We start from the raw sequence: 24,667 nt of genomic DNA on the forward strand, positions 1-24,667 counted from the left end.
TATAAAAGGAAATACTTTGTACAAGGCATATTAAGAACATATACAGGCATATTAAGAACATACAGGTATATTAAGAACATATACAGGCATATTAAGAACATATACATTAAGAACATATACATTCAGAACATATACAGTATACATACTGTATATGTATAAGATATATGATTGAGGTACTTTTTGTGTGAGAAGGTGTTGTATGATACATGAATATAAGAATGAATTGTATAAACAGGTGCAATTTCGGAACAACTACTCAGATCTTTTACTCAGGTAAAAATATCAATATTACAGTATAGAAATATTCTGTTACAAGGAAAAGTCCTGCTTTTGTCCCAACAGATGTGTACGGTGGTGGCTAGAAGGGAGCCCGCAAACTGGGGGACACTCTCGCGAGATTGGTATGGTTAGGCATTAATCTCGAATACTTAAGGCTAGGCATTGACCCCCGAATGGTTAAAGTTAAGCATTAACCTAAAATAGTTAAGTTAGGCATGAACCTACGAAAAGTAAAGGTTAGAATAGATCATCGGGCTGCAAGTCTCGCGAGAATTTTTGCAAGTTTTTGCAGTTTGCGGGCTTCCTTCTAGACACAACCAATGTGCACGCCCCTTTTCCTCCAAACAGCCAATAGGAACACAGAGTGAAAGTGTCGACCAATCACAGCGCTGTATTTTTGATTACGGCTCGACCAATAGGAACGCAGCTCAGTGACTGTTACAGCAGTCTGAGATCACTGCAGTGCAGTAGCCAACCAGCTAGCAGCTAGCAGCTAGCATCCAGCAGCTACTCACTCAGAGAGACATCAGAGATATGGAGGAAACGATGATACAAGTCAACGGGTAACTACTATATTTATATATCTGCGTCATTAGTATCTTCTATAGAACAGTTATAGTGTGTTATAATGTCTGTCTTGCTGTCCAGCTGTGATTACTAACCTGTAATAAACCAACTTAGCTCAACTTAGCCTGCTGGCTAACCAATAGCTTGTTAGTTAGAGCTAGTTAGCATGTGTAGCTAGCTCTAACTGACAGGTAACTTCAGCAGGCTGCTCTGCACTGACTGTCTGACACCTCAGATAAAGAAGATAATGTAGCTGGTACTGGTCAAAACCCCTGCATGGCTAATTATAGCTGTCTGTCTGCACCTTGTTGATTGTGTTGATGGCTGTCTGTGGTGGGTTAATCAAACATGGCCATGTTCAGACAGGAGTTCAGACAACAAGCTGTCACACAGGAGGAGGAAACACAGGGGGCATGACAGATTGAGAGAGATGGATCCTAGATGCTAATGCAACACATTTACATTTACACATTAGCTGGAATATATAAAGTGTTTATGTTTTTTTGTTTAACTCTTGCATGTTGCAGGCAGATGTAAAGTTAGAAATATGGCATGCTTATTATCAGCTTTAATAGCAGTGTAATAAACAGATGGGTTTTTTAGTTCAGAAAACAAGCTGTCACACAGGAGGAGGAAACACAGGCAGGGCATGACAGGTGGAGGGAGATGGATCCTAGATGCTAATGCAACACATTTACTTTTACACATTAGAATATTTGTGTTGTTTAACTCTTGCATGTTGATAGCAGATGTAAAGTTAGATAAATATGGCATGCATTGAGTGCATATTATCAGCTGTAATAGCTGTGTAATAGTAATAGTAGCTAAAGAAGCTAATGGTAGCTGGTACTGGTCAAACCTCTGCATGACTAATTATAGCTGTCTTGTCTGCGCCTTGTTGATTGTGTTGATGTCTGTCTGTGGTGGTGGTGGTGGTGGGTTAATTAAAGATAGCTATTAGCAATCAAATATGGCCATGTTCAGACATGAGTTCAGACAACAAGCTGTCTCACAGGAGGAGGAAACACAGGCAGGGCATGACAGATGGAGAGAGATGGATCTTAGATGCTAATGCAACACATTTACACATAAGCTTATACAAATTTGTGTCTATGTTTTTGTTAACTCTTGCATGTTGACAGCAGATGTAAAGTTAGAAATATGAAATGGATTGAGTGCATATTATCAGCTTTAATAGCTGTGTAATAAACAATGTTTTCTTTCTATAATTGTGACAGATTAGATTAGATTAAACTTTTTTGTTTTTGCACAGAGTACAAGTACTGACACAAAGAAATGCAGTTTAGCATCTAACCAGAAGTGCAAAAAGCAGTAAAGTGCAGAGTAATTTACATAATATAATACAGAATAAAAAATACAGAATGTATAATAAACAGTAAGGGGTATGAATACAGTAGATGTATACAGTATTAACTGTATTAATGTATTAATATGATAAGGTATATATACAGTATGAACATAGTGCAGCTAGGGATGCACCGATTTAATTTTATGTTTGTACACTATATACATTAAATACTGTAATTTTAATTCCTGTTTAAGTTTTGACCAATTTGTTGCTGCATTAAAAAGGTTTACACCTATAATAATAATAATAATAATATCTTGGATTTATATAGCGCCTTTCATGAACCCCAAGGACGCTTAACAAAGACATAAATAAATACAACAAATGTAACAGTAGCTAGAGGCCATAGGCCTTGGTGAAGAGGTGGGTTTTGAGGAGTCTTTTGAAGGTGTCCAGAGATGGTGCGTTGCGGAGCTCTATGGGGAGAGAGTTCCAAAGTGTGGGGGCTGTCACACTGAAGGCTCTGTCCCCAAAAGTTCTCATTCTTGTGTGAGGGATGGAGAGCTGACCCGTGCCTGAGGATCTAAGGTTCCGGGGCTGTGTGTAAGGGTGGAGGAGGTCAGATAGGTACTGAGGAGCCAGGGCGTTGAGGGATTTGTAGGTGAGGAGGAGGATTTTGTAGGTGATGCGGGACTTGACCGGGAGCCAGTGGAGGTGGATGAGGGTGGGGGTGATGTGCTGAATTGTAATTCCTGTTAATTTTGAAGATTTTTTTGCCAAGTTGCTGGTGTACGATTTATTATTTTAATAATTAATAACAAATCAGTGTCTATCTATGTATTTATTTGTTAGGTAAACAATGTTTAAGTCAAGCCTGATGTTGCCTTACACATAACATAATGATCCCAGTCACTTCCACACAGTGAGGCATACAGATGATTAACTGCCTCTTGTTTCCCCCTCTCTTGTTTCCCCCTCTCTTGGTTCCTAGCTGTCAGATTGACCCCCTCTGCATGGGCCCATAAACATGTCCACAGATGACAGTATCTCTGAGGATGTGTCCAGCTCGGGGGCTTTGAGCCATTGCCATGCCAGTGCCGACGGGGATGGGGGTAAGGAGAGCGAGACCTCTTTGGTGTCCTCTGAGGGGACGTCAGCCTCGGGGCTGGCTGTCTCAGAGGACAGACACACGACCTCCCAGACAACAGGAGGCACTGTGGAGAGCCGGCCCATGGACATCACACCAGCATGCAACAAGATCAGGTGCAGTAACTGTAAACACGCTACTGTTTATGGAAAATAAAAAGACAAAATATTACATAGTGACCACCAGTAGACCCATCTTTTATTAGAAGGGGTTCTTATATGTTCTTCCATATATAAATTGTGATAAATTAAATTCTAAAAATAGAGAAACATAAGAAACTTATGAGCACATCTCTTTAAACAAGATTTAAAGTGGTGCTTTTGTGTGATTCTTTGTGGAGAAACTCCAGTCGTCAAAATCGTATGAGTGTTTGTTGACTTTCTTTGGTCGAGGACAGCCCTAGAGAAATATATTCAAATTTAAAACATTTCTATTTAGGAGAACATTTTGCATTCAAATGAAAGTCAGAAGTCAAATCCAAAGAATCATGGGAGATACTGGTATGCTGTAGAGTATCAGGTCTAGATTAGGTGTAGAATATATGTAGATTAATCGCAAATTTATGGCACATTTTTTATCTGTTCAAAATGTACCTTAAAGGGAGATTTGTCAAGTATTTAATATTCTTATCAACATGGGAGTGAGCATATATGATGCTTTATGCAAATGTATGTGCAGCTATGTCCTAATCTGATATTTAATCCTGGTTGGATGTATATTATCTGCATCTTGTACATATATTACAATCCTCATGTACAGTATGTGAGTTACTAGTATCTGATTGTATTGCAGGAGTCTTTGTTTGAGCACAGATGAAGCATTTGAACAAGGGAAGAGCCTCCCATTCATCAACCCGAGCTCCCTGGAGACCCTTAGGGCTTTGGTGCAGGAGATCCAGAGCAGCGGAGAGACCGACCCCGAGATGTGGAAGGATTGTGAGGTGAGAAAATAACCACAGAGTCTGAAAGGCGATAGTTGTTGTAGAATGTGGAAGTGAAAGCGTGAATGCACGCTGATGATGTTGAAAGTGAAGTTGGCGTTAGCTGCTGTGGCAGTTGTTCTTGTGCGCTGCATTCGGCAGCTGACAGCCTCGTTTCTGAGCTGTCACTTTTATTTTTTGTGTGGATCACACCTGACAGTAACACACAAACACACAACATGCACGCACACACGCACGCACGCACACACAGCAGCACACTGCAGCTGATCTTTTCAGACACTGGTTGTGATTTGTAGGGAACAGACAACTGTGATGTGCTACAACACAAAGACACTTTACTGCATGGTTCATCAGGCTCGAGGCCTTTTATTTTACGTACCTGGGCAGAAACACACTTTTCTCTGATCATTAAAATGTCTTTGGTAAATTATTGTATGGCCACACCACTAGAGAGTTATTGCTCCTCTGTATATCACTTCTCTCTCTCTGATGGGAGTTTGTATCACAACCACAGTGGTGCTCAGCTGCTTCCCTTCACAAATACACAGATGCAGATGTGCACACGAGCGGTATGCAAGCTAATTCAGTTAAAGGGTTAGTTTTTCCTTAATGCAGATCACCTCATTTTGTGTTTACATGTGCTTAAGTAATCCGGTTACTGGTTATGCAGACTTCTCAAAAGCCCTGTAAAGGAGAAAAGTGGTTACCGTTATCAGAGAGAGGATTAGAGATTCATCAGCTAGATCTCTCCTGGAGAAATCTGATTGCTCTGCCATGTGTATAACATGGAGGATGTAGGTCATGCACATAGTTCTGCATTGCGTCTGCGTACATGTTCACACATGTTGGGCTACACACACAGATGGTCCAGGCAGACCCTCGTGGATATGGACAGATGATGAACTTCACACTGAGCATGTGACAGTGAAAGTATCGCTGCAGAGTGACTAAATGAAAGTCAGAATTATTACATTTGTTAATGCACCCTTGTATTCTAAAGTCTGAATAAAACCGACAAGTAACTCAAACCTCTTGAACAGTGGTTCTTAACCTGAGGGTCGGGACCCCCAAAGGAGTCACAAGATAATTTCTGGGGGTCGCCAGATGGTTGTGGAGACACACAACAAGATCTTTCACCAGGAGGAATCCCTGATGAGGTCTCCAAACTACGTTTTGTCACGAAAACACACGCGAGAAATACATGGTAAATGATGTGATACCATACGCGAGACGCATTGCTGATGTTGTTGTTGGCACATGTTCACAAAATAGCCTGTTTACACTGGTTTCCAGTGACTGTTTATTCCTCTTGGTGAAACAACAAATTTGCTCCGTGTTGCAAATGCAGCACATATAGGAAGTTCCTGTTGTTACAGGCGACCCCTCCTCCCCCAGATTTACCCTCAACCCGTGTCTCGCGCTCTCATTGGCTGTAGCTCGTGGCCGGAGTCCCTGACAGGTCCAGATATTTAGCATGCTAGATATCTGGGATGAGTCTCTCGGCTTGCGTCTTTGAGCAGTTCACACACAGCGCCCGATGTGCAAGCGGCGAGTCAATGCCGATTTGCCTCTGATCTGGGGCTTTCGTCGGGGAGCAGAAAATCAGCGCTAAAGTTGTGTTGTGTGAACTGAGCATTAGTCGACTGCTGAGGGGGCAGCCCCAAAACAAACTGGCTCATTAGGTGAGCTTTATGGTAGTTCATTCATAGTTTAGTTTAGGATCCCCAGACGTTGTGTTTCCACTCTGCCTCTGCAGTATAAAGATGAAAAGACAGGTTGAAGGCAAATAAGGAATGTCAGTGTATATTGACAGATATTAAAATTGACCTTGGCTCTGCCCCAGCTGTTTTACCGTAGGTTAACGTCTCGCTGTGAGTAATGATAGTGTTTTTTTCTGCAACAGAGCCGATGGTTGCATCTGTTTCAGCTGGTCGAGAAGCAATACCAAGAGCAAATACTCGCTCAGCAAGGACAATACCAGTGCCAAATACAGGTGAGTCTGCATTCAGTCAGGTCTTATCATGACGACAAAATATTTGTTTATCCAGTGAAACAATGATGTGTCTTTTTTCCAGTTGATTCAGGATGAAATTAAGGCTCTGGTTCAGCTCCAGAACCGCCAGTCCAACGTCCATCCGCACACAGAGTTCTCTCCAACCTCGCTGACCAAAACTACCACAAACACAAAGAACTATATTTTCCCCCTCCTCTCCAGTGACTGCACAGTCCCCAAAAATATAGCCAGTGACAATGACAGCCTGGCAGCTCCTGCCCATATCCCCTTCAGCTCCCCTTCACCTCCTCTCCGGAGACCAGAGACCGCCAACCAGGGGGAGGAGCGGGCGACCACGGTGCTCAGCAGCGGGTACGGGACTCTGTCTGCCTGGGACACAGGTCTGGAACCTGCCGGGTCTCCGGGGGAAGATGAGGATGGTGTTCAACGGAGGGAGAAGCATCATTGGTCCCCGAACTTCCAGGAAGACACAGAGATGACTGGGATTGGCTGCCAGCAGGAGTTTTCTCATGTGAGGACTCTCGGAGTGGATGAACCCAACCACTCAGTCTACCAGCAGAGAACCTCTGGGTAAGTCTGACTACAACTCCTTATGACGGTCCTGAAGAGTCTTAAAAACTATTGATTTCAGTCCCCCCCCCCCCAAAAAAGGCCTTCATGGTGTTAATAAAGTCTTAAATTTAATGTTCAAAGGTCTTAAATATTGTTTTCTTGCCTGTCGAAGGCAATAATGTGAGTTATAAAATGTTTTTGTATCTCATTTTAGCAAAGAATGGCTGGACAATTCCCAGTACTGTTGTTCCAGATCTGTATATATGGACGTTAAATTAATTTGTTATTTTTCAATTGGTTATCCAGGTACAGGTTGTGTTTAAATAAATAATATATATAAAGAAAAAGAATACCAAAATAAATAAGTTTGGAGAAATAAATAGGGGGGGAAATGCAAAGGGAAAATCATGCAGAAATAAATAAATACATACATTTTAATAATGAATTAATACATGTAAAAATAAATCTAAAATAAATGCCTAAATAAATACATAAATTTAAAAGTTAATTTAAATAAATAAATAAATAAAAGGGGAAATTAAATGTTTGTTCCCGTCCAGACCGCAGTGATTGTTTTTAATAAATCTTGTAATCCAGTGTTTTACTGTTTAAGTTTTCGTTGAACATAACTTTCTTGTCGTGGATCTTTCTCTGTCATACTCCAACCCGGCCGACTTCTTCTTTCACTTTTATCTGTAAACAAACCACACGTCAGAGTCGTGTCCAACCAGCGGCTTCTTCTCTGAATCGGCAGCTGGTTACTGTTGTCAGAGACCGACCGCAAATAACCAACACAACATTTAGACAGCACAAAATTGATGCAACACAACAGATAAACATCGGCCGCTGACAACGGCAACAGTCATCTTATTTGCCGATAGCCCGATGGCAGAGAACAAGGCGAATAACGGTCGATATCGATAAATACCCGTGACTACTGCAGAGTCATTTGTCCCTGGAATGAATGCAGATTATAAAGACAAAAGCCAGATGTTAGTGGGTTTTTGTCCAGTGGGGAAGTGGCTTTAGTAAGATTAAGTCCTGGGCGTGAAGACAATAACTCCCTGTCCTTCCCCTGACCTGTTCTGTTGGCAGCACCAGCCAGCTTTTGACCTCCTGGGCCCAGAGGCAGAAACTCAGGCCCAAGAAGAGCAAAGCAGGATCAGCTTCATGCCAAATCTCCGAGTCCTACCAGGAGCAGCCACGCAGCCTCAGAGAACCCCACAAACTAATCCCCCCGGAGGGCTCAGACCTCCAGGACCAGGTACTACTCAGTTGTAACAGATAAAAAACACACTGCCCTGCATCTGTAGTGTTTCTGTTTTTGATATAGATGTCCTGATTACATTCCCTCTGCTGAGTCTAATCCACTCTGTACTGTGTTTCAGCAGCAAGCGGCCAGGCCGTCGTCCAGCTCGTTCCCCCTGAGGAGGAGTGACAGCCTGATGTCTGAGGCATCAGGTAACAATTCACTGACTCAGACTAAACACAGAGCAGCGAGGCTACGACGGCGTGAAGAAATCACTGACAATGTGACTGTGATAGAATAAACATTACAGGAGAATACATGTTTTTATGAAAGACGTCTTGTAATTACCGCCAGTGACAGTAAGACGGCACTGTTGCACCACTCAGGGCTTTATTATGAGACATAATATCAATTCCCTGAAAACATTTCACAAATATATATGTTTCCTTTTATGAACAGTTTTTTATATATACTTTATTGCAGGAGTTAACATACATTTACATTTGCTTACATATGATGTTGTAATACTTTTTTAAAGTAGGTTAAATCACATTACTTCCTTCTCTGTGTCTTAGGCCTCACTTACTGGCGTCTGAATGAGAATGAACTGTATCACCCGCTACCGGACAGCTTTGACAGCGGCGCTTACCTCCTTCTGCAAGAGGCGTCCTTGAGTCTTGTGAGTAACGACCACAGTTCACCGTTGCACCTCTAACTGGTCTGATTTACAACGTGTTACAAGTAAAAAAAGATCTGTAAAGGCGTTTTCACAAGCCATAGTCTGTTCGGTTAATCCCAATCAGACTGAAATTAATACTTTCAGTGTGTTTTCTATTTATTGTGGTTCAGTTTCACAGTGCACAAATTAAAGCGGACCAAATAAAAATAATTTGCTGAGGGGCGGGTATGAAGATCGCCGGATGATCCGGGTGCTTTATCACCCGGCAGTCGAGCCATTTTGGCTTCATGCGCCACTGAGCAGCTCTCATAGGAGCGAACGGGAGCCTCCAACGCTGTATCCAGTTCTCTTTATACATCCATGGCCTCATCGTAAAGGAGTGTGACGGGGCTAGACTCTCCGAAAGCTGGTAAATTAGAGCCATCAGGCTGACAGGTCTGGTGGGTGTGTGGAGGTGAGTGAGAACAAAAACATGTATATATATATATGCTATAATATTTCTTATTTGGGCGATCGCCACAAAGGAAACATCAGACTAAGTTCTGCAGAAGTCCAGGTCTGTCCTCTCATACTCATGTTAACATGTCGTTTACCTGTCTCCATCTCAACAAATGCCCGCACTGGCAGCCTGCGTTTTGGTTCGCTTGGAAACGGTCCGAGACCCCATCTCACAAGTTGTTTTGGTCCGCACCAGAGTACGATTACTGCGCTCATAACTGCCCAAACGAACCGCACCAGAGTTAGATCAAAACAGTCTAAATGTTGGCTTGTGAAAGCGCCGTAAGACACGATCGCCTACCTGTACACCTCAGTGTTTGAGGAGTTGAACCTCTCCTCCTAAATGTCTGATCTCCGTCTCTTGTAGACTCCGTCTCAGGAGCCTCGTCTGTCTCTCAGAGAGATCTATCAGAACAAGCAAAGATCAGATTGTAAACGTTCGGACTGGGAAGGCTCCGTTACATCCAGTCCTTCGTCACCACAGGTACGTCACACCGCGGCTCATCAGAGATCAGTTCAGTCCTTGGCTGAGAGCCTCTAACTCTACTAGCTTTGTTGCTTCAGGTGTTGACCTTGGACCCAGCAGCTAACCAGCGGCAGTCAGATCGTACCTCTGGCTTCACGTCGCCCTCTCACTTCAGCAGCCCTTCGTTCGCCACTCAGCCCCGAGTAGGGACGCCTGTGACCCCCGACAGCATGGTGGAGTGCAGTCCCAACCCAGGAGATACAGACTACATCTCTGACACCTCCAGCGTCTCAGCTGCCGGACCTTCCCCTTGTAAGGTGCAGAGCTCGTGGGGAAACGCATCCCAGGCCGTCCTGGATCAGACTCAGCCCTGCTCCCACACAACCAGCCAGCAACGCAGAGCCAGCGCCCCCTTAGCCAGCGAGGAGGAGGCCAGTCGCACCCACACCAGCACCCTGAAACCTTGCTCAGCCTCTGGTGCTACTCTGCGGCCTGCGGTCAGTCCACACATGGAGAGAGCTTCATCACTAGAGGATCCTGTCGTCCTTTCTCTGTGAGTGTGACACATACAGGTTACAGTTTTTATGCTCATGCTTGATGTAAAATAAATTTATTTATTCAGCACTTTTCATTTATAAAGTTGCTTACAGTTAAACACAGCAGAAGATCACAGATGGAAGCAGGAGCCTGACCATGCAGGGCTTTAGAAATGTTGTTTTTCATTAAAAGAAGTGGCTGGCATTTTAATTACACTGTGTTGAAGTCATCCACTCAACAGCTTCATTCATCTTCTTCTTTTCCTTTTTTCCTCCTCAGACTGAGACAGAACCTGAGAGAGAAGCACTCTCGACATGTGGCTGATCTGAAAGCATATTACGAGTCTGAGATCCAGATCCTGAGAGACAAACTGAAACTCAGAGATCTGCCGCGGGACTTGGAGAGGAGCAACCAGGCCCTCACAGAGAGGTACTTCACTTATTCATTTTGTAAACAGCACTGAGAAACTGCTCTCACTTATCTATTTTCACCTGTTACATATAACGTACTTGTGTAGGCTTTTATTTAGTTCTCTGTATTATTGTGATTTCTGTTCATCCACAGGTGTAAGCACCTGGAGAAAGCTCTGGCTGAGGCCACCGGTCGCATTCAAGAACTCGAGGCAACAAACTGCTTGCTGGAGAAAAAACTGGTATAAGTTCTCAAATTCTTCTTTTTAAAAATGATTTGTCATAATAATAAGTGGTTTGTTTTAATATGCAAACATCATCTGTTATATTTGTGCGTACAGTATGTCTATGTAGGGATGAATGTTTTTTGTAAAAGCAGGCTTTTACAAGCTAAATTTAATTCATAAAGGTCTGAAACGTCCAGTTAGAATTTCTTAATTTCAACATGGACATTTTTTCTGATACCAGACTTTCAGCTTGTCATTGTTGAGCTTTAAAGTGCTCAGAAAGTTTGGATTTAGAGGATATTTTAAGTTTGCCCTACTCTCATGTTGTGGCCTCGCTCCGGCCCCGTTAAACATATCCTGCATTTTACGTATGACACCTGTCGAAGGAAACCTTGCATTAGGACCATTGTAGGAGGGGGTAATATTCCAAGAAAAAACTATCCAAGATTAAAGTTCTAATTTATGAGAAAAAAACTCTGAAAAATTATGTTTTTATGCCTCCACGCCGGCGACAGCCGTCCCGGAGGAGGGGGGTAATATTCGGAGGAAAAAACAAAAAAATTCCAGGATTAAAGTCATAAATTTACAAGAAAGAACCTGGATATTCTCTTAGATTAAAGTGGTAAATTTACAATAAAAAAAATCTTGAATATTCTCTGATATTATAAAGTCATACATTTGGGAGAATAAACTCAGAAATCTTCTGAGATTAAAGTCGCAAATTAACAAGAAAAAAAACTCAGGAACCAAATCGCTTCACTTTGCAAAGCTGGATCAACCTCATCACGTAAATTTACCACTTTAATATCAGAGTATTTCAATGTTTTTTCTCTGAATATTACCCTCCTCCCCCGGCTCTGTAGTATTATTTTTTACCTACAACGACCCTAATACCATACAATTCTTTGTATTTGATCTTGAAAATGGGTCTTTAAATCATTAAACACAACTCTCTGATATCTGCTAACGCCCTGTAATTAATCCAGTAGGAAACTAATTCATAACTCTGAAAGTCTGAGCCGCATATGGCCACTTTCTTTTAGCAGTGTGTACGCGAATGTGTCCTGGAACTGCCTGTTTCCCTCCAGTCCTTAATGTCGATGTGACTCTCCGTTTTTAGGCAGAATGGCCGGACCGGTACGCCGTAGCTGGAGCTGCTGTGAAATCCCTGCAGCAGCGACTAGAGGAAAGCAAACGCTCGGGCAAAGAGAAGGACGCCGCGGCAGCTCGTTTGAAGAGCCACGTACGGCAGCTGGAGGAGTCGCTGCAGAGAGCCGGCAGGGAGGCCGACGAGAGGGAGGCGAAGAGGGAGAGAGAGTACAAGATGCTGCAGAATGTGAGTGAATATGATGAGAATATTATCTCTAACCTCTAAAGTTCACCCTTTTTACTCCGAGCTTAGGAATCATATCAGGAGAGAAGAAGTCGATCGGTGCATCCTTACTCCATTTTACACAACTCTCTGTGTGTCAACACTGATGTTCTTCATGTCTCGGTTGTTTTGTTTCCTCAGTTGCTCGGAGAATACGACTCTCTGGTGAAGGAGCACAACGGACTGAAGGTAACGATCTGTTCTGGAACTGCAAATGTCTCTATCAGATCATCTCAGCAGTGACAAACACAATCTGTTTTCTTAACGTCATGTCTTCATTCATTCTTGTGTATCTACAGAACAACGTGGTGTCAACAGAGAACAAGCTGGTCGACGCCACCGATCAGATATCAGACCTGAAGAGGTGAGTGGGTTGATTGTCTCTATGTAGTTGTTTTGCATGTCTTTTTGGTTGTTTCGCATCTCTATGGTAGTTTTGTGTCTCTTTTTGGCTGTTTTGTGCCTGTTTATAGTCCTTTCGTGTTTTGTTTTGGCTGTTTTGCATCTCTTTGTTGTCTTTTTGCGCCTGTTTATAGTCATGTTGTGTCTTGTTTTGCATCTTTGTTGTCTTTTTGCACCTTTTTATAGTCATTTTATGTCTTGTTTTGGTTGTTTTGCATCTCTTTGTTGTCTTTTTGCACCTGTTTATAGTCATTTTGTGTCTTGTTTTTTGTTGTTCTGCATCTCTGTGTAGTATTATTAATTCTACTTTTATAGACAGAATTCAAATCCATACTGTACCTTCTCTTGAGCAGATCTAGTGGTGATGTGGTGACATTACAGCTGTAGTTTCAGGCCTATCACAGTGTCATAAGAGCTGTAGCGTTGGTTGGTAGACAGCAGGGAGATGGAGATGGAGATGGAGAGGATTAATCAATAGAGCCTAATGATGGTCTCTGTGCTGTCGGAAAAAAATAGATCCCAGCATTCACTGGCCGATACGACGCAGCAACTTTCCATTGCAGTTTCAGCTCTGCCTGCAAATTGGCACCGACAGAGGCAGCGCCATGAACTCTGCTTTAATGAAGTGTGTCAAGTCGATGCAGCGGATTCACGGAGAGAGATAGCAAACTACAGCTCGCAGAACATCGATATGTGTGTCATAGGAGGGATTTAACACTGAAACACAGTACCGGGAGGGAAAGCCAAGAAAAAATAGATGGAGAGGTCCAGAGACCTGTAAGTGACCTTATGTATATATATTTATATATATATATATATATATATATATATATATATATAGAGGGAGGGAGTAAGAAACTAGATAAGACTACAATCTTCAAGCAAAGCGAAAAAATGATCTTGATATTCTGGTAAATATCAAGTTATGAAAGGTATAAAAAAACACCGTTGCTATGCTATACTGTAAAAAACAATCGAATGATTCTAGTTTATTGACAAATGACTTAAACTTTGATTATAAGAAGTGTTGTCGATACATTTTGTGCCATATTACTGCATACATGGACGGATTATGAGACGATGGGCCCTTGGGCACATCGGTGTGCATCTCTATGTGGTTGTTTTGCATCTCTATGAAGTCGTCTTTTGCATCTCTTTTTGGTAGTTTTGCATTTCTATGTAGACGTTTTGCATCTCTTTTTGGTAGTTTTGCATCTCTTTTTGGTAGTTTTGCATTTCTATGTAGACATTTTGCATCTCTTTTTGGTAGTTTTGCATCTCTTTTTGGTAGTTTTGCATTTCTATGTAGACGTTTTGCATCTCTTTTTGGTAGTTTTGCATCTCTTTTTGGTAGTTTTGCATTTCTATGTAGACATTTTGCATCTCTTTTTGGTAGTTTTGCATCTCTTTTTGGTAGTTTTGCATTTCTATGTAGACGTTTTGCATCTCTTTTTGGTAGTTTTGCATCTCTTTTTGGTAGTTTTGCATTTCTATGTAGACGTTTTGCATCTCTTTTCGGTAGTTTTGCATCTCTTTTTGGTTGTTTTGCATTTCTATGTAGATGTTTTGCGTCTTTTTTTGGTTGTTTTGCATCTCTTTGTTGTCTTTTTGCATTGCTTTGGGTCTTGTTTTGGTTGTTGTGAATCTCTTTGGTAGTTTTGCATCTCTTTGTTGTCTTTTTGCGTCTCTTTCTAGTTGCTTTGTGTCTTGTTTTGGTTGTTTTGCATCTCTTTTCACGTCTTTGTGGTTGTTTTGCATCTCTGTGGTAGCTTTTTTTTTTTTTTTTTTGCATCTCTGTGTATTCGTCACCTGTCTGTTTTTGGTTGTTTTGGAGGGAAAAAAGAAAAGGCGGATGGGTCCAGAGACCTGTAAGTGGCCTTTTATAAAGAGGGAGTAAGAAACTAGGAAAGACTTCAATGTTCAAGCAAAGTGGAAATTTAAAAAAATGTATTGAATGTGTGGAAGATGTCAAAGAATCCTAGAAGACAGACAAATTAAAAAGACAGGCTGATCTAGGACAGCATTTTAATAAAAATGTCTAACATTAACCCGCCTCTAAAGCTCAGACACGACCCAGAAACCACACATAAATTGGAAACGTGTGACACAAGCATCCTTCCAGGCGTTCTATCAGTCAAAGAAGTCAGAACACGGAGCCGACGTTAGACCATCAAAATGGAAAGTGCAGTAAAGATATGCGAGAACATTTCCAGCTTCAGGCTCTGATGGAGTCACATAGCGGAGTGCAAAAAGCTGCAGGAGATGTTTAAAAGATTGTTACCAAGGCCTGTCAACTTCAAACAGGAGACGCAAATTAGAGCCAGGAGACAAAGTGTTGAGATGAAGGTCAGCTTCGAGGTCATATTACTTCTGTGTGGAGAGAGGAAGATTTTCAGTGAGGCTAATTGACTTAAAGAGTAACGTCAGTATTTTAGAAATACTTCTCTGTCGTGTCTCTTTGCCATTTCTCTGTCTGTCTATCTATGAATCTGAAACTATATTGAATTAGTCATGTTTTCTTGTCAGCTGTCCCTCTGTATCTTTAAATCTTGTGACCATGTTTCATCTCTGTCCGTCCCACTCAGAGTGATCTCCAAACTGGAGTCTCAGGTGAAGCAGCTGGAGCACGAGAACCAGGCCAGGGCGCGTTATACCTCCCACAATAACACACAACCTTCTGGGGCTGGGTGAGCACTGAAATGCATATGTATTATGTATTATATATAATCTAGTTATTATCAAGTGATGCCAAAATAACTGACTGATTAATATTGACTGCCTGAATGTTCCTCTTAACGTGTCCACAGTCTCTTCCACCATCCTGACCTGCTGCTGTCGCCCAGTAGAGGAAAGGTAGAGCCCGACGTCACCCGCAGGAAGTCTCCTAGTCTTCTATCTGACCAGCTGAACGGCGGCAGAAAGTCACCGTTCCCTCAAACCAACCAGTCAAGTCTCCACAAGAAGTCTCAGTATCCGTTACATGAGCAGTCGTCAGGAACTGGAAGCTCTGTGGACTCTTCAGCTGGAGGGAGCTGGAGGTAGGTTGTCATCGTTGTGGATGTTTCTCAACCAAACTTAATGAAGATTTTAGGGGGTTTAACTGAGCTCCTGTCCTGCAGGTGTGCGTCTCCTCCAGAGTGTGAACAGTCTCTGCCTCAGCACCACAGACACCAGGAGCAGACCCAGCGGGAGGCCGGTCGCAGAGAGGGATCCTGTACCCTGACCCCCATGATGAGGGCCCTGATAGAGCTGGAGGAGACCAGAGCCACAGAGAGCCGGGCCCCCTGTAAGAACAGCCCCACCACCTACAGTATGACTCACACTCACTCACAAACCTTCATTAATAACCTCATTAATGCTCACATTTAAAACTGGTGTTTATTTTCTTTCTTCCATCTTCTCATTTGCATGTGAGCTAATGAGGTCACACAATACAACGATATTGTACACAGTGAAACTTGGCCATCATGGTGAATGTAAAGCACGTTTTTATGAACTGGATTTCATCACGTCTTTGTGTTTTCTCTCTCTGCAGGGGTCGGCAATCAGAGGACCACGGTCGGGTTTGTGGAGCGGAGACACAAAGAGGTGATTCAGGAGCGAGTCGGGCTGCAGGCGGACCGGGAGGTGGTGAAACCTGGAGGAGTCGTGGCCAGAGCTGAGCGAGGAGGAGGAAGAGGAAGAGGAGGAGGAGGAGCGACGAAAAGAGCTGCAGCTCTGCTGAGAGCTCAGAGGAGTCTGTCTCCAGACGGCCACAGATCCTCCTCACTGCCTCCAGAACATCGAAACAAACCCACAACGACACCCAGTAGGTCCTCTAAAGCTTCTCACACTCACCTTTCCACCAAGTCTTTAATGTACTTAATGTAATATTATGAATTTGATACGGGTCATGTAAACCGCATATCCCGTTTGTATCTTCTGATACTCCGAATGGAGCATACACACCTACTGTTAAACATTATGAAAGACTTGGATATCAACAGGTCTTTGGATACGCCGACCTTTTCAAGAAGGTGGTTGAAGGAATGAAAGAGGGCTGCATGTTAACGGGAATATTTATTTTCATTAGCCGTGTAAACAGCTCAGTAAGAATATTGTCTATTTTGGAATAAGGGCAAAAAACAGAATATTTTGTGCACGTAAACATAGTCAATGTTTACGATGGAATAAAATCTCTTTTGTGGTTCAATAAAACTCACTGGAGAATGTAGTTTTTAATTAACGTTGTGTTGGAAGTCTTAATTAACGGTGTGCTGTTCTCTTCCATCCAGCAAAGAGAGGAACTTTACTGATGCCCATGTCTGCAAAGTCCAGTCCTAAACGCTGCCCCTCCGAGAACTACTCCACCGCTTTTGGTCACCTGATGCCGAGAGAGGAACACATGCACAAGAGGTGAGCAACACACAACAGCTCATCAGTAGCAAGGCCTGCGGGGAATACGCTTCTTTGCTTTCTTTTCGAGAGTTAGATGAGAAGATCGATACCACTCTCATGTCTGTACGTTGAGCACGGAGCTAATACACAATGTCCAACACAGTTTTAGTAAAACACTGCCTGCTGAAATCTACCACAAGGTGTCAACCTGCTGCAACCCTTCACACATTAGATGTTTTGTTTACTCAGCAGCTGATCAAATAAAGCAAAGCCGGTCACACAGATGTGTTGAAATTCAGTCTGAGCATGAACTGAACTATAAGCAGCTTTGTGAGCCAACGTTAGAGAGACCGAACCGCAGCTTCTTGAACAAGACTTTTTATCCGTCTACTACAGGATCGATGAACAAGATGACCAGAGACGTCATTCATACCACAGCAGCAGTCCCAGGAAGAGACTCCAGTTCACGTCAGCAGACAGAGATGATGGTAATATATTCCAGCTCTAATAGATATTTAACCTCTTCCACTGCACCCCTCCTTACTAAAGACCCATCTTTCTTCTTTCTGATTTCTGCAAGAATTGCATTTTTCGCCGATTGGATGGCGAGCACTTCTGTTGTGTAAACTGCTCATAAACACCCTTATTGTCAGTCTAGCTAAGGAAGCCATCCATCCTCTGAATGCTCTAGGTCTCTAGTCTGATCCATCCATCCTCTGAATGCTCTAGGTCTCTAGTCTGATCCATCCATCCTCTGAATGCTTTAGGTCTCTAGTTTGATCCATCCATCCTCTGAATGCTCTAGGTCTCTAGTCTGATCCATCCATCCTCTGAATGCTCTAGGTCTCTAGTTTGATCCATCCATCCTCTGAATGCTCTAGGTCTCTAGTTTGATCCATCCATCCTCTGAATGCTCTAGGTCTCTAGTTTGATCCATCCATCCTCTGAATGCTCTAGGTCTCTAGTCTGATCCATCCATCCTCTGAATGCTCTAGGTCTCTAGTCTGATCCATCCATCCTCTGAATGCTCTAGGTCTCTAGTCTGATCCATCCATCCTCTGAATGCTCTAGGTCTCTAGTCTGATCCATCCATCCTCTGAACGCTCTAGGTCTCTAGTCTGATCCATCCATCCTCTGAATGCTCTAGGTCTCTAGTCTGATCCATCCATCCTCTGAATGCTCTAGGTCTCTAGTCTGATCCATCCATCCTCTGAATGCTCTAGGTCTCTAGTTTGTGGCTGTAAAGTTTCATGAGGCTGTGATTATCCTAGAGGTCACCACAGGTCATTTTATACAGTGAGGTCACGTTTCAAAAGATGGTCTCACTTCTATGAGGACTAACATCATCACACAGGAACACAGTTGGACTCATTGGATCCACAAGAGTCTCAGCTTTACAGTGATACCCGATTTATGGAATTCAAGACTGTTTAGGGACCCCAGTTTGCAGAAACATTCAAACACATCATTTTAGAATAGAGAATAAAGTGTAAAAACCAAATGTACACAATGCCAGAAATATAAGCTAGTTAAGGTGCGAGGTGTTTCTAATATTTTGCCCTCCTCATGTATGTAAATGTGGTGGAAGAGAAGGTGTACCTAACAAAGTGGCTCATGCATCAGACTGTCTTCCTCTCCCTCAGACGTCCAGCAGCCAGGGCCGTCCGGCAGCGTGAACCCACCGGAGGGGATCTCCCAGCTGGGCTGGGAGGAGCAGGGAGTCTGCGGTGTATCCGTCTTGCAGGACTCCTGTGAGGACTCGCCTCCTCTTCTCCTGGACAGACTCGGCTCGCTGGCTGAGGCTGAGAAACTGTTTGACGAGCTGACCCAGGAGAAACTGCAGGTGAGTGTTTTTTTTTTAGATCACAGCTCATCACATCACGCGGCGTTGTTTCCACCTGTCAACCAGGACAGTTTATATCAACTCAGCAGAGGACGTTTACTGAAGAGGACTCTGTGGTTCAATTTAAAGAGTCTGCAGAGCTTTCCTTTAGCACCGGCTGCCGGACAAAGTAGTTTTGATTAACAAGTCGCTATGCGTGTACAATTTCACACCTACTAGCCCAAACAATGCAAGCGTGATGATGATAGAGAAACATGCCTCTCTGTCTGTATTAGTCCTGCTCCAACATGCTGCATATGAATGTGTGTTCGCTGAGCTGAGAGTCGTCTTCAGGTTTTTATGAGCTTAATGTATTAATGAACTATTTTTATCTACAGTGAGTTTCACAAGTTGAGTTAATTCAGTAGATTCACATGATTTGTTTTTTTAGAGTTATTTCTGTCAAAGGTTTATTTTATAAAGGAGTCAATAAATAAACAAAAAAATAAATAAGGTCTAATGATTCTTTAATTGCAGAAGCTCTGATCAGTCAGGAGTAAGCGTGGATTTAAATATTAATATCTATTTACAGACTATGGGACATTACAGACGTATCCTCGTACAACGGTTTGTATGATATCTTACCAAAAGTTACTCCTCATTTTTCGTGTGTTCTCCTACGAATGTCCAGCAACACGTGTCAACTTCAGCTCGTTACATGCACACAGTCTTTTCAAAATAAACTTGACAGGAAACAACTTCCTTGGGTTTAGCCAACAAAACTACTTAGTTAGGTTTAGGAAAAGATCGTGGTTTGGGTTAAAATAGTGGCGTTACTTAAAGATAGGGTCAACGGCGACGTCCTTTGAGTTCAGGCTGGTGCACGCCAAGGGTAGAGTACGAGCAGGGAGGCATCTGATTGGTTCTTTCCAAGCGCACCGCGAGGCAGTGATTGGTAGACGTTTTTACAGGATTACAGCAGCTACAGATGACGGCTCTTTTTCAGAGCTCATCAGTAATGGATCGCTGTCGGGGTGTAAAGACCATTTCAACCAATAGAACACATAGTGGAGACTGGAGAACATCATCAACCCTGCCTTTAAGTACGGAAATTACAAGACAAATAAGTCAACGTTTGGGTTAAAATAACTACGGGAGTGGCGGGGAAATGAAGCCGTCTCCTGGTTGAAAGTCTGGTGTTTTTTTACCCACATTTGTCGCTCTTTATATTTCCGGGTTCACGATTAGGTAGCTTAAATACGAATTACAGTGCATTACTTTTCGTAGGTATAGCTACGAGCGGTGTATGAGAACAGCCTGAACTCATTAAAATATGCAATAATGAAGTGTATATGATGGAGTAGAGGCATTAGAATGTGCCAGAGGAACCAAATTTAGGTTTTTACGGCCCCTAGCTGGCTACTTGTCCCCACTGTCTGGCTCCTGTCTGGCTCCTCTACAGCCCTGTGTGGAAAGCGCTGCCTTGTTGTATCGCTGACTGACACACCGGCCTAAACAGTACAACTCTAATCCCCACCTGACCTCTTATGTAACACGGACTTCATTGTTTTTATTCCACTGCTAAATGACTTCTATTTTTAGGAAGTTCAAATCCACACACTCCTCTTCTACCCCTCGCTCTGTCCCTCCGTCACACACACACACACACACACACACACACACACACACACACACACACACAGACACACAGACACACAGACTGACTAATCTGACGAGTCCAGTCAAAGTGTTTCAGCCGGTCGTGTGCCAGTTGTTGCATCAATATAATTGTTTTTGTTAATAAATGATGAGCCTCTCTTTGTGTGTGTGTGTGTGTGTGTGTGTGTTGGGCAGGTTGAGGCAGCTTTGAGCCGGATGCCTGGAGCCGGAGGGAGAGTGACTCTACAGACCAGGTTAGACGAGGTAAGACACCACATATTGATTAGAGGTGAAGTAGGTGTGTTTGTGGGCTTTTCTTTTGATCATGCATCTCTGCAAACTGTCGGCTGTCCTTTTTATTTCCTTTGAACAGGTACTGTCGTACAGCACAATCACAACAGGGTCATAATTCCGTCCCCTCAATGTCCGTACATTGTTCCATTAAGTAGGGATGAATAATATTTTTCGTCCATAGGCCCAGAGAATACATAAATGTAAAAGGAGGAAAAATAACATGTTTATTTATACTTATATTAGGAGGGAAGATAAGTGTAGAAAAGGAATTCAAAAATAATAAATAAATATATAAAAATAAAATAAAAAAGAGAGATAAAGTTAGAAAATAGAAATAAAAGAATAAAAAATAAATAGGGAAAATAAATAAATAATAAAAATAATAATGATAATAATAAATAAATAAAATAAAATAAATAGAAATAGAAATAAAAGAATAAAAAAATAGTATAGGAATAATAATGAATAAAAACTAAATAGGGAAAAAAATAATACAAATAATAATGATAATAATGAATAAATAAATAAAGAGAAACAAAGTAAATAGTGATAATAAATCACAACGAAAAAATAAATAAATAAATACGAACAAAAATGAATAGAAGAATAAAAAAAAATAAAAATCCCCAAGTTGTTGCATATTCATTTAGTTCACATCAATTAAGACAAATGAAGTTATTGGGGACCACTGTGAACGCGCGCTCACTCCACACTGCAGGAGAGTTAGTTTAGCTCTGAGAATATCTAGTGGATGTTTGTGCAGAAATAACTGCTGCAGCTCCTCCAGACCAACAGAGGTTTCCCGTGTCTTGTGAAGTGACGGGGCTCCGCAGAGAGAAACGTTGTCACCGGCACCTGGTCGGAGACGGTAACGTTTCTCTTCCTGCAGCGCAAGAAGAGAAACGTTACCGTCTCTGACCGGGTACCGGTGTCTCTCTCCGGCTGCGGTCGGAGGCGATAACGTTTCTCTTCCTGCTTCAGCCTCAAAGCCAACACTAGGATCAGCATTGATTCATGGAGAGACCTTGGTCTGGTCAGCTAACATTACTGCCAAGCAGCTGAAATATAGAGTGATATTGTGGTTTTAGCTGACGTGTGTCTCCTCACTGTTTTGAGCGATGCTCCTTCATGTCTATTTAGAGCGAGCACAAGCGCGAGCAACAGGACGCTGACTTTCGTTGACTTCACGTCCACACTATTAAGAAGCATTTCTGATTCTTACAAACAGTCCCTTTAATGTTCTGCTCTCCGTTCCTCCTCAGGTTGCCTTAGAGAAACGTCTGGAGAGACTGAATCGTGAGCTGGGATCCATCCGCATGACTCTGAAGAGATTCCACGTCCTCCGCTCCTCTGCCAACATATAGCAACGTCTGTCTTTTTACATCACAGTGTAGACGATGCTACAACTTTAGTGTCTTGGTTTTATACACTGATAGTCTCTCTCTGTGCCATGAGTCCATCTGTACAGCTAACGCCTCCATGCCTCCATCTTTTTATACGTATTACTCTGGGATATTTTTTTATATGTCTGAAAGATATTGCAATTTTTGGAGTATATATTTTTAGAAATGCACAGATTTGTAAAGTCGTTTACTTTTTTAGTCACAGAAATATTAATATGAATATGTTTTACTTGCCATATTCAGGTGTAGATTTTTTAAAAATCTGCTATGTGAATGATCAAAAAGACTTTTCCAGCAGAGACATTGAGACACACTTGGGAAATATCACTGCCATTTTTGCTCACGTGTTTATTGACATTTTTAATTAATTTATTTTGTTTTTTTTAACGTATTTTACATGTTTATTTCTTTCATATGTTGTTTTTTTGTACTTGTTTTGGGGCCAAATTCATCCAACTTGAAGGAAATATTTTGTTTACTTGAATCAAATCGCCTTTTTTCTTTGTTTACTTTCCATTACTGCTTGTCACTTTCTTTGCTTTATGTTTCATATTTGCTACGGGACAGGGCGCTGCGGATTAGAGCCACTTGTAAAATCCAAACCAGCACACTTTTTCAGTAGACAAACACACATTTTCCTCAGTCGGTCGATGCTTGTGCATGGAATTTCTTGCACTGCTTCCTTTTCGCCATGCAGTTTTCTTACCTGACATGATTCAATGGAACTATAATGTTGTTGTTGCACAATAAATGAAGCTTTTTTTGAGAAGTATTGCTCCTTTTATTATAACTGACTGGTTTATTATTATTCCCATAGTAAAACACAGTGCAGTGATTCTGACAAAACATGTCAGACACACAAATACAAGTATAAACGTAGTATAAAAAAATTAAAAACATTATGAAGATGACTTGAAATATAAATCTAGAAAGTCAAAAAGTTTTTTTTTTTATTTTATTTTATTTTATTTTATTTAATGACCTGGATGACACAAAAATACGGTACCGGATGTGTTGACAGCATTAATTTTTTTTTTTTTATTTCAAAATGACAGTATCCATAGTAACAGCAGAAAACATTAAAAACATTTACATATAGAAGAAGCATTGCAAAAACATAAACAAAGAGCTGTGACAAACATAAAAGGACAACAGAAATGAAACAAAACCAACATAAAATAAAAAAAAACACAATAAAAATAAATAAATGAGTAGATAATAAAAAAGATGACGCGAGAGTGTGACAATAATATAACTTAAAAACATTAAAGATATTGCATACATTCATTGTTTTCATTGTTTTTTTGTTTTGTGAGGAAGAAATTGTTGAGAGATATAATTCCATTTCTTTCATAAATACAAAGAAATTAGGCTTTTTTTTGTAAATTTACACTTGTGAATGTGGAACTTCACGAGAATTAAAATTAAATTAATAAGAAAAAATTTATTACTGTCTTTGTGACTAGTCAGATACATGGTAGCTAGCTAGCTACAGTTGGTAACGTTAATTCACTTCACTTTCTGTCTGAACACACCTTTACATGCTTAATTTAAAAATATAAATAATGATTGAAAATAATTCTGGACTAAATTTATGAAAATAAACAGAAATCACTGATCTGAAAACACTTTAATAATAAAACAGTGATGAAGAAGTAATGTTATTCAGATCTTTGCAATAGTATTTCAGAATAAATTGTGTAAAATGATTGGATTATAATTAGTAATGCAGTTTTGCAGCTGGTAAAGGTGGGGTTAATTTTAATTATGTTATGTAACGTTACTGCCTAGTAGCTTGATCCATAATCATAATTTATCAGTTTATTTATCATTTGTATTAAAGGCCCCATATTGTAAAAAGTGACATTTTCATGTCTTATATATATTATAAAGCAGGTTTAAGTCCTATATAAATACTGTGAAAGTATCAAAACGCTCAATATACACACAGAAATACACACAGCCCCGTATTCAGAAACTGAGCTTTTGAAGCAAGCTGTCAGTATTTCTGTCCATTTGTGATGTCACAAACATACAATATTTAGACCCTTTCACAGTTTAACAATACCATTCGTAAAAGTGTCCCAGTTTATTTCCTGGTTGCAGTGTATGTGAATGACATCAGCTGACAGGAAGTAAACATGGACCCAAACTGTTGCTTAGCAACGCAATTCCATTGCAATTCCGTTGAAATGCACTAAAACGGAGCGTTTCAGACAGAGGGTAAATACAGGTATATTCAGGCCGACAGTATGAGGAAAATAAAGTTTTTTTTTATCATTGCAACATGTAAACATGTTCTAGTGGAAACACAAAATACAAATATGAACCTGAAAACGAGCATAATATGTCCCCTTTAATATAAATAACTATGTAGTGGAATAAAAAGTATAAAGTAGCAAAATGGAAATATTTTGAAAATATTTTACTTTTGGTAATTTAAATTTATTTTCATACTCTGTAT

The 24,667-nt window shown here is 41.3% G+C and overlaps 1 protein-coding gene across 4 annotated transcripts; it reads left to right on the forward strand.

The window, feature by feature from the left end:
• The first annotated feature begins 699 nt into the window (after nt 1-699).
• Nucleotides 700-22,972, forward strand: mphosph9 (M-phase phosphoprotein 9). Of its 4 annotated transcripts, none has more exons than XM_074618800.1 (24): nt 700-842; nt 3,147-3,418; nt 4,095-4,242; nt 6,146-6,235; nt 6,318-6,826; nt 7,904-8,072; nt 8,197-8,269; nt 8,633-8,736; nt 9,602-9,718; nt 9,799-10,253; nt 10,517-10,666; nt 10,802-10,889; nt 11,995-12,210; nt 12,388-12,435; nt 12,546-12,610; nt 15,234-15,335; nt 15,456-15,686; nt 15,768-15,934; nt 16,184-16,456; nt 16,923-17,043; nt 17,422-17,513; nt 18,669-18,868; nt 20,702-20,770; nt 22,063-22,972. In XM_074618800.1, exons 2-24 carry the CDS (start codon nt 3,183-3,185, stop codon nt 22,162-22,164), a joined length of 3,825 nt encoding a protein of 1,274 aa, XP_074474901.1. In that variant the 5' UTR covers nt 700-842; nt 3,147-3,182; the 3' UTR covers nt 22,165-22,972. The 4 variants fall into 4 exon arrangements, with proteins under 4 accessions (XP_074474901.1, XP_074474899.1, XP_074474900.1 ...); XM_074618798.1 differs by having other exon boundaries at nt 715-842; nt 15,768-15,958; XM_074618799.1 differs by having other exon boundaries at nt 715-842; nt 8,200-8,269; nt 15,768-15,958.
• The last annotated feature ends 1,695 nt before the right edge of the window (nt 22,973-24,667 follow it).

This window comes from Sebastes fasciatus, chromosome 19, assembly GCF_043250625.1.
Source record: "Sebastes fasciatus isolate fSebFas1 chromosome 19, fSebFas1.pri, whole genome shotgun sequence".
In the NCBI taxonomy this organism is placed as follows: Eukaryota; Metazoa; Chordata; class Actinopteri; order Perciformes; family Sebastidae; genus Sebastes; species Sebastes fasciatus.